Below are 10,037 nucleotides of genomic sequence, written 5' to 3'. Positions count from 1 at the left end.
GTATTTCTCTCGTTTGGGACGTGGTTTTTTTGGTGTATCTGTCAAATGTAAGATGTTCATTACATGTATGAATTAAATAAACTGCTATAAGTTGTTTTACCTGTATCTTCCATTTGGAGGCGTTTTCCAGTTTCACGTGATTTAGTAGGGGTGAGGGACTCCATAGTTGTTGTGGTTTGTTGTTCCATTGGTGTTGAACGTGTAGTTTGTGTTTTTTGTGTTGATAGATTGTTGGTTGTGGTGTTTTTATGTCACTGATTGTGGTGACTGTGAAACGGATATTTCTAGTGGAAGAAAGTTTTGTGCATTCTACATAGACTTTCTTTGTCAACCCTTTACAACGTTCGAGTGGTTCAGGTAAAGTTTTTCTATCTTGACTGGGAAAGCCGTCTATGATTTCTTGTGCAGTCGCATTTAGCAGAGTACAAGTTGCTTCATTAGACATGAAAACTGTTGTGGTATCTGTATTGTCTGTGAGTACTGCTGAGATTTTATATCTGTGGAAAGAGAAGTAATTTTAAGTGTGATATATATATATATGGTAAACATGAGAGGGAGTACTTACAAAAGTTTTGGTTCATTTATGGGCCCATGGGAAACACAAAACCATCCATCACCTTTTTTGTGTGTTGATTTACCACATGTGGTACATGTAACGTGGTACCATACATCTTTGAATGTGAAATCAGATAGTATGGTCTTTAAAACATATACATTGTCCTTGAACATGTTATAGATGTATGTTAGTGATTGTTATGTATGAAATAGTAGTATTATACATAAGAAAACTAATTACCATTATTTGAGAGAAATCTGAGCTCTTTAAGCGTTGTAATGTAGTATTTATCACATTTGGTGATGATTTTGAGTGAAATTGGGTACCAAATCTGTATTAATGGATACTTGTTAGTGAATATATGTTGTTTACTATGTAGTTTATAGTTTGGTTAAGATTTGGTAGAAGCAGTATAACATACCTTGTAATGAGTGTGTCCGTTTCTGGTAAATTGGGATTGACGTACATGTGTGTTGCGCTGGTGCTTGTCAATGTTAATTGTCCTGTGTAGTAAGATGGTATTTTAGCATAGTGTGAAGTGAGTATTATAATAAGGGTCTTTGTTATTACTTACCATTGTACATAGTGGATTTGAGATTGGTGAAAGCTAGTACCACTGTGTTAGAGTTTGATGTAAGGGCATTTCGATTGAATTTGTCTGGCGAATCTATGCATTCCTTCCGTAAGAGTATGGTAACCTCCTCCGCACTTGAACCAGTTTTGTCATTAATAATAATTAAAGGAAATATAGTAAGTAATATTTTTTGTTATGAAGAATATGTACTTACTTTTCATCTGTTAAAGTCATAAGCACGAATGGTTCTTTGTCTTTTTTTTTTTCGATCTTTCATGTTGATGAGTACGCCTATGAAATCTGAATGTAATTGTAAGCGTAATATTTCTGACAAATTAGACTATTACAAATTTTTTGCATTAAAGTAATGATATTTGGGTTGATGTTATAAATGTACCTGGATGCTCTAAGTTTTTGTCCGCTATCATTTGAAAGTGTGATCTTGGACTGAAGCGGAACCATGTTAGTGGAAGTGCATTGCGATTTGGTATTTCCTCAATTGTTGATGCTTCACCAATATTCATGTGTACTGGGTGATCTAAGACCTTCTGATATTTGTCTGGCTCAGTGCATGTATAGTCCTTAATACGATAACATCGAGTGACTAATAATGAAGTTTGTATCGATCCTTGATTTGTCTTTCGAGCAAGTAGCTGAATTGTATCTCCCTGGTCAAAAAAATGTGTTAGGGTGTTTTATATATGAATTACTTTGTATAAGAGTGAATTATAAATTATATATATATATATATATATATATATATATATATATATATATATATATATATATATATATATATCCTTACATGCTCATCAATCACGATAAACCATGTCTCGTCCTTTCTAAATTGTAGTGTCCATTTTCGCAAGACACGGACTTCAAGTGAATTTCCTGGTGAGCCAAAGTGGAGGTTTGATATTCTATCCATGTTTGAGGAGATTGCTCTGCAATTATAAAAAACATTGTTAAAATAGATTTTAAAAATATGATCGTTATTTCCTACCATATATTTTAGGTATTAGATGTTTATAATAAGTATAAGAGTAAATTACTTAAATCGTCCCTATGGTTTGGTTAAAATTGCACGTTTGGTCTCTAACATTTTTTTTGCACTCGGATTGTCCCTGTCGTTTTATTTGTCACGTTTTTGTCCCTGTGGTTTGATTTTGTTGCATTTTTCGTCTCTTACATACATAAAGTTAGGGACCAAACATGAATTTTTTACCAAACCATAGGGACGAAAAACGTGACAAAATCAAACCATAGGGACGATCAGAGTGCAAATAAAAAGTTAGGGACTAAACGTGCAATTTTTACCAAACCACAGGGACGATTTCAGTAATTTACTCTAAGTATAATTGCAAAACAGGTAGAAAAGATGAGATTTTGGGTGATAGAATTATCTTAGCTATTAGATTGATTTGAAAACATAAATGTGGTGTAATAACCTCTTGCATATTAACTCTTGCTAACAAATCCTTGAAGATGACATTTCTGGTACAGTTGAATGGTAATGTATCTTCTTGTTGTAGTAGAATCTTTATCGAATCTGGTGAGGTAGCTCTTGACAAAGCCACATATAGTTGTCCGTGTGTGAAAACAGAGTTTGTGAGGTATAAACCTACCTTTTTAAGAGATTGGCCTTGACTTTTGTTTTATAGTCATTGCATAACACACTTTAAGAGGAAATTGTTTTCTGATAAATATAAAAGGTAGGTCAGAGGTATTATGTACAAATTTTATTCTTGGAATGTACACCCTTTTCCCAACAGATATTCCTGTTATTATGGAAGCTTCAATCACAGATGGTAATAATTGTGTAACAATCAAACGTGTTCCATTACAAAGACCTTCTCGTTGATTGATATTCCTCATTAGCATAACTGGGGTATTAACTTTCAAATTTAATGTATGTGAAGGAATACCAGAAAAGTGAAGATTGTTTAAATAATCTTGGGGATATAAGGTATCTAATTCTAAGCTATCATGGGTTTGTGACTTAATAGAATCACAACTGTTGTATACTACCCCTTGACTATTAGTTTTAGATAGAATTAAAGCATTGACTTGATCAGCTGTTTCATTTTTCGGACAAATAATGGCTCTAACAGATAACTCTTCAGGTGATGGATTGGAAATTATATTTTTGCCATATACAAAATGTATTAGTGATTCTAATTCGTTGTCTCCTGATTCGATAAGGAAACAATGAGGTATTTGTATAACGTTTGTGCTTTCTGGATCATTCTTGTCTGGTGTTCCGATATTTCCATTTCCAATATCAAGAAGCCATGAAGCAAACTGTGATAGTTGATTAACATCGTTATTTGGATTGACTGGTTGGGATAAACGCATATTATGATGCAATTTGAATACCGTAAAATGTGACCATAGATAGGAATTGGGTAAAGTTAGGCCAATTATTTGTGATTTTCTGCTTTTAGGTTGAACAGGAAGAGTTTGTCGAAAGTCACCTCCTAGGAGCATTGACATTCCACCAAAAAGATGGTTATCATCTTCAAGGACATCTTTTAGCGATTTATCTAGAAACTCAAAGCAACGACGATCACTCATTGGAGCTTCATCCCATATGATCATAGAAGTCCTCTTTAGGAGCTCTGCAAGCTGTGTTTTTTTTAATATTACAGGAAGACTTGTTTGTAAAGTCAATTGGAATAACAAATCTAGAATGAGCAGTACGACCTGAAGGCAACAAAAGGGATGCAATGCCTGAGGCGGCAACAGCAAGTATAATCTTTCCCTTAGATCTGAAATATGAAAGTATAGTTGTCCATAAAAAAGTTTTTCCTGTACCACCAGATCCATATACAAATAATAGCAGTTGCCTTTTGTTTTGTTCAGCATCCACAACTTTTTCATAAATTGTAAGTTGATCCGGATTCAATTGTGATACCATGGATGTATTTTGAGAAATTAAGAGATTTGTATCATAATTAGTCTCTTCAAGAATAAGACGATTTCTGAGAATGGAAAGAAGACATGTAGAACTACATTTGGATCTGTAGAATTGGAAGTGAATGTATGGGTAATGTCATCGCCCATTTTAGGTTTTGCGGTTTCCCATAACAAAAGAGGGTTTCCTACTTCACAATACAAAAGTAGATTGCAGAATAGAGTAGGAAGTTGAGATGAGGTTGCCCAAGTCGATGCTTCTTCAAATGCTGTTAGCCACTCCTTATCGTCACCGGTTAACCCTAATGCTTCACACGCATCACGAAAAGTTGAGTACGTGTATTCACGAACGGTTCTAATGTCATAGAATGATTTACATCCTTTTTGATGGAATAGTAAAATCCGTAGATAGAATAACTCCCCAGCTGTTGGATGTACATATGCAAGTCTGCCAATGGTGGTATTTTTTGTGCTAGTCCTATGAATCCATCTCTTATCTTTGGTGTCCCAACTATATTTAGAAGGGTAATCATTGTATGTCAAGTCAATTCCTCGACCATCACGTTGATTATTGTGCAACCATTCCGTTAAAGTGGTAACACCAAAACCTGGGTTATCAATTAAGGAGCTTAATTGATTGCTTTCTTTGAAAATAGTAGGTTGCATCCCATCCAAATGGACGGCCAAGACTTGTACAGGTGGATCTCGTTCATGAATGGGGAAATTGAGGATGTGCCATGCTGCTTCGTGTGGACATATATACCGACCATCAAGAAACGACTTGATTTCATTTACTGCGACAGGTATGGTAGAGGAAGTAGTAGGAGTATTTGCCTCTGATGTTTGAAGAGTGAAACGAACGCGATCAACCCCCTTTGATATGTACTTAAATAAGTACTTAATCATCATATTCCAACCACAATATTCAACATTGATGTGAGCATCAAATCGACTACACAAACGTTTATTGTATGGCACTACATAGCCGTTATCAGTTCTAATCCCACTTTATAGGACATGATACGATCCAACACGTCTCTTATAATGCACGTAACCATTTGCATCAAAAGTTGTTAATGGGTTGAACGGTTTTGGAAATCGTTTCTTACATCTATCATCTACCATACAGGGGGCACTAATATTTAATGAACCACAAGGACCATGTAGCATGCATGTAGTAACAGTCCTATATAGTGTTGGTTCAAGTATGGGATCAGGAAGTTCAACGGTTATGTATTTATCAATATCTGCACCTTCTTGAATTGTATAGGGTGACATTACCCATAATAATGTATGGCAATGTGGTAAACCCCTTTTTTGGAATTCAATTGTGTAAAGATCTGTGAATAGAATATTTAATAATGATGTTATATATGACATAAAGGAATAGAAGGCAATAATAGGAAAAATGAAATAAGAGTAGAAAAACTTACATGCACTAACATCTCCAAAAGTTTTGTCCTCTTTAAGGAAGTTAATGAAAGCATGAACTTTAATTTTAAAGATGCGTGCAATGATATCTGGTCTGTTTTCAATATCACGTTGACCAATAGCATCCATGTATCTTCTATACTCAGGCCATTTAACATTGCAAGTGAAAGTGATGAAATATTGTGGCTTACCATGAACCTTGCATATAGCAAGAGCGTCTTGATAGTGTTTATACATATACCTAGGTCCCCCAACGAAAGTTGCAGGTAGAAATACACGCTTTCCAATGACCTGACTGTCTGAATCACCTCTAGACAAAGCGTCATAAACACCGCTGATGTACTCTATTCGTAATTGTTGCTGATGGTGTTCAATAAAGTCAAGCCTAGATTGTTCAATGCAAGTATATGCATCTACTAAATACTGGTGGAAAAGACGGTGTGCACGTAAAATAAGAGAGTACGTGTGTCGATCATGAATTTGATAACTGTAATACATATTATTTGTTAACCTTTTGTTAGACTTAATATGTAGATGCAAGCTAGGAGACCATCCTTCTTCACCATACGGGAACAGTAATGGATACTGCAAAGGCATGTAAGTAGGATGAAGCTTACTGACACGCCGAGGTGACCCAGACTTTGAATAGACGACAATGTCATAGACAGCGCCAGTAACATCATCACCACAAATAATACAGCCTAAAGTTCCAGGGGCTGGTGGCCCATATCTTCTGTCAGGTACAACATTAAATAAACGTACACCATATGAATCTAAATTCATTGACTGAGCTATTTCTTTCGCAGTCTTAAATGTACGAACATACTCATTATGTGTGCGTAACATATGACTTAAGGATTCTACAACTTCTGCAGACAAAAGTACTTCCCCATCATGAAAAGAACGAAGTATATTAGCGATCTCATTTTCAATATCACACATGTACAATTGGAGAAAACGGGGGTGATGAATGTCTTGAGGATAAAAAGAGCCTATCCAATGGTAAATCTGACCACTAACCTTAAACACATATGGTGCACGACCTTTGTTGATTGAGTCGTCTTCGTTTACACCAAAAGACGTCATAAAGAACATGGAATTATATGCTCTTATGTTACGCATGAAGTGATCATCTTCGTAGAATTGCATAAGCACATCAGGCGGATGAAGAGGGTAAGGAAGAACTACATTACCCGACTTACAACATTTTGTATATTGTGGATGATTGGCTCTGGATAAATACAATACTCTCTCTTGATACCAAAAAAAAGCTCCAGAATACTCACATACACAGGTACAATTTCCACAATCATAATAAAAAGGCAACGCTGGTATTTCCACTAAAAGTGAACTCCTGCGTGAACGACGTATTTGACGGGGGACTATTGTATTAGAAGTAGAAGCCATATGTCGCCGTTTTGGAGGCATGTGAAGAAGGCTTTACTGAAATGGAAATCAAAATTTATTGACGCTTAACATACTTTATATGTAAATGAAATTGAAAATTAGACTCAAAAAAGGTATTTTTGAAACTAACTACTTTGATTAGTTACCAATTGTTGGAGTATTTTTAACACACATTTAGAAGAGATTAATAGGCTATTGTATGATTGTATTAATCGATGGAACCTTTGTATAACTACTAGGTAGAGGTGAATATGAAAAGGATATAAACAAAAATTTTACCATTCTATATTAACAGTTATAGTTGAATGCAAAGGCTCCATGTGTATTTGTTAGAAGTCTTCTCACTTGCATACTATTAGGTCTTGTGAATAAATTGACAAATAGACAAATTCATGGTATCATATGGGGCATGTTATCTAGGAAAAGGTTTTTGTACCATAGTTTTGTTTATTCATGACCAAATTTACCTTAGAACCTTATAAATATGTTGATCTGCTACTTGATTAGAGTTGTTGTATGGAATTATTTTAGGTTTGTATCATATTTTTCATTTCTTTGTGTTATACAGTATAATAACAAGTTATGTTATTTTTTGTAGGTAAATTTTTTCTTCTAGCATTACTAAATACGCTCTAGTGCATTATTTGTTATGTGAATATGCAATATTAAATCATAGAATTTGATTAGGGTTTTCTTTAGTTGTTATTAGGTAAAATATTCAAAAAAAAAGGTTATAGCATTATTGTCATTGCAGAAAATGTATGTTAAATTGTCTAAAATTTGAAAATACATTAATATAACTTGATTGTTAGAGGTATGTTGTATTTTTTAGAAATTATTTTTAGATTGAATGAACTTGGAAGGAGAGGATCCAAAAAATAGCAATATACTATTTATATATTATACATTACAGCTACGTACTTTTTTTATTGAGTAATGGTTATGGGTACTATAGAATGTAATGAGAAACATACCTTTTACATAAACTTTCTTTCATAAATTTACTAATGTGTATAATTTATGTTTAAGTTAAATAGTTTAAAAGGTATTGAAAATTTTGTGATAGAAAAGGTATTCGGTAAATTTTCTCAGTATTTGCAAATATGGTTAAGGGCATTATTCTCCTTTGGTCAAAATGGATTTTCCGTCTTGTATTTGCAAATATGGTTAAGGGCTTTATTGTCCTTTGGTCAAGATGTAATATACTTTTTTTTCATATAAACTACATGTAAACTCATTATTTTTTATTCATACTTGCTTTACATAGAATTTCAATTTAAAATGTTTACAGTATCCTTTCTCTTTTCTTCAATTGTCATATACAGTGTTGAATCCTATCTCTTTTCTTGCAATTGTCATATACAATGCTGAGACCTAAAACATTTGAATATTTTTATTTTTGTATTATTAAATTTTTTGGTAATCGATAGAATCATCTTTTATTTTTTTGCATTAATTGTGTTAATTTCCAATCGTTTAGAACAAATGCACACACTCTTTGTAGATTGAAAAATTATTGCTTTTAAAATTCAGATTTTGATAAATTTAGAAATAGTGCCATGTTATCTTAATCTTAAATTTTATATTGTGAATTTTTTTTAAAAAAACTGAGATGTGGGAAGCATGATCGAAATACCTCTTGATATCTACATTGTAACATTTTATTGGCATAGCCAATTAACATGTGATATAAAAGAGAAAGCGTCATTTTTATGCAGTTGGTTTTATCTTTAAAAGTTTGATATCAATCTAATTGGCATAAGGGCATTTCCAAAAAAAAAAACATGGAACTTCATTATCATATTTTAAATGAGATTGTTAATAATGATGTCTCTTTTTTTGTCGGTTGTTATTTATAAAAGGTACTGTTGGATAATTTATATATGCGATAAAAAGAGTCCTGGGTGTTTTGGGAAGTTTTTAATTTTAATTGTTTATAGGAGGAACATTTGGTTTAAAAAAGATGCAATTAATATTCAAAGGATGTGAAGAACTTTTGCACCACAATGGAGAACCTGACAAGTTTTTCTTTGAATTTCATTAAGAGTTACAGGGGCATTTTGGGAAGTTTTAATGATGTGAATATATTTTCCAGGAAAATTGAGAACTTGGCAAGTTTTCTTTGAGTTAATTATGTTGGAATTGCAAAAAATGATTAAGAAAAAGGAATTGAAATGTAATAGCTTTATAGATTACAAACTTAGTTAACTCTTTTCTTCAACTGTCATATACAGTGCTGAATTTTTCTGTTTTCTTGCAATTGTCATATACAGTGTTGAGACGTAAAACATTTGATTTTTTTTTCTTTTTTTTTTGGTAATCGGTTGAATCATCTTTTATTTTTTTGCATTAACTGTGTTAATTTCCAATAGTTTAGAACTATTGAACAGACTCTTTGTAGATTGAAAAATTAATGGAATTATTATTGTCATTTCAGAAATTGCATGGTTAACATTAGTTTTAATCCGCCTAAATAGTTTTAGATTGAATGAAGTTGGATACTATGGCTTAGGATAAGTTGGGAGGATTCGTTTTATTTAGATTGAATGAACTTGGAAACTATGGCTTAGGATAAGAGTGGGAGGATTTGTTTAAGAAAAGAGAACCAACATCAATTATACAGAAATTCAAAACATATCTTTTGTAAACAATAATGTAGAACAGGCTTATGGTGGCGGTAATTGTTGGAAGATGTTGTTGGTGACAGAAACTTAATCTTGATTCTTGGACGAGATGTTGATAGTCACACCCAAAAAGTCGTAGACGTTGCTCAAAAAGACAGAATGATTAGAAAGGTGCAAGTAAACCAAAATCCAAGGAAATTGAAAGAACGAAGCACATACCGAAATTTCTCACACAGGTTGTTGATGGTTGGTGGCGGAATTGACGGTAGTTGTTGACATAAATCGATTATTGATTTGTGGATGGAAATCGTGGAGAAATCGAATCTTGATTCGTGAATGGAACCAAAATCCTAAGGAAATTGAAACATATCGATCATATACACGGATGGATCATTCTTAATTCAAAGAACCAAGCAATTGAACCAAAACCCAAAATTGAAAGAACGAACGACATACCGAAATTTCCCAGACAAGCTGTTGATGTTGGTGGCGTTAATTGACGGTATTTGTTGATAGGCTGTCGATTGTTGGA

General features: G+C 33.3%; 1 protein-coding gene and 1 long non-coding RNA gene across 2 annotated transcripts; both read right to left on the bottom strand.

Moving 5' to 3' along the window:
* Positions 1-795: 795 nt before the first annotated feature.
* On the bottom strand, positions 796-1,264 carry LOC128127924 (uncharacterized). Its single transcript, XR_008225572.1, has 3 exons — positions 1,131-1,264; positions 978-1,059; positions 796-887 (listed from the first exon to the last, which is right to left on the bottom strand). It is a non-coding gene; the product is annotated as an uncharacterized LOC128127924 (long non-coding RNA).
* Positions 1,265-4,064: 2,800 nt separating this feature from the next.
* On the bottom strand, positions 4,065-6,560 carry LOC111909430 (uncharacterized). Its single transcript, XM_052766523.1, has 3 exons — positions 5,477-6,560; positions 5,068-5,383; positions 4,065-4,995 (listed from the first exon to the last, which is right to left on the bottom strand). The coding sequence occupies exons 1-3, from the start codon at positions 6,558-6,560 to the stop codon at positions 4,065-4,067; spliced, it is 2,331 nt and encodes a 776-aa protein (XP_052622483.1).
* Positions 6,561-10,037: the final 3,477 nt, after the last annotated feature.

The sequence above is a fragment of the Lactuca sativa genome, chromosome 8 (assembly GCF_002870075.4).
Source record: "Lactuca sativa cultivar Salinas chromosome 8, Lsat_Salinas_v11, whole genome shotgun sequence".
Classification (NCBI taxonomy): Eukaryota; Viridiplantae; Streptophyta; class Magnoliopsida; order Asterales; family Asteraceae; genus Lactuca; species Lactuca sativa.
Note: the sequence above shows the minus strand (reverse complement) of the source record. Positions and strands in the feature narration are given on the sequence as shown.

Excerpts from the sequence above, each read along its gene's own strand:
- LOC111909430 (XM_052766523.1), bottom strand. The coding sequence starts at position 6,560 with ATGACGTCTTTTGGTGTAAACGAAGACGACTCAATCAACAAAGGTCGT. Across the intron at positions 5,384-5,476 it reads TTTTGGAGATGTTAGTGCAT|ATCTTTACACAATTGAATTC; the intron begins GTAAGTTTTTCT and ends TTCTATTCACAG. Across the intron at positions 4,996-5,067 it reads TATAAGAGACGTGTTGGATC|TCGATTTGATGCTCACATCA; the intron begins GTATCATGTCCT and ends ACGTTTGTGTAG.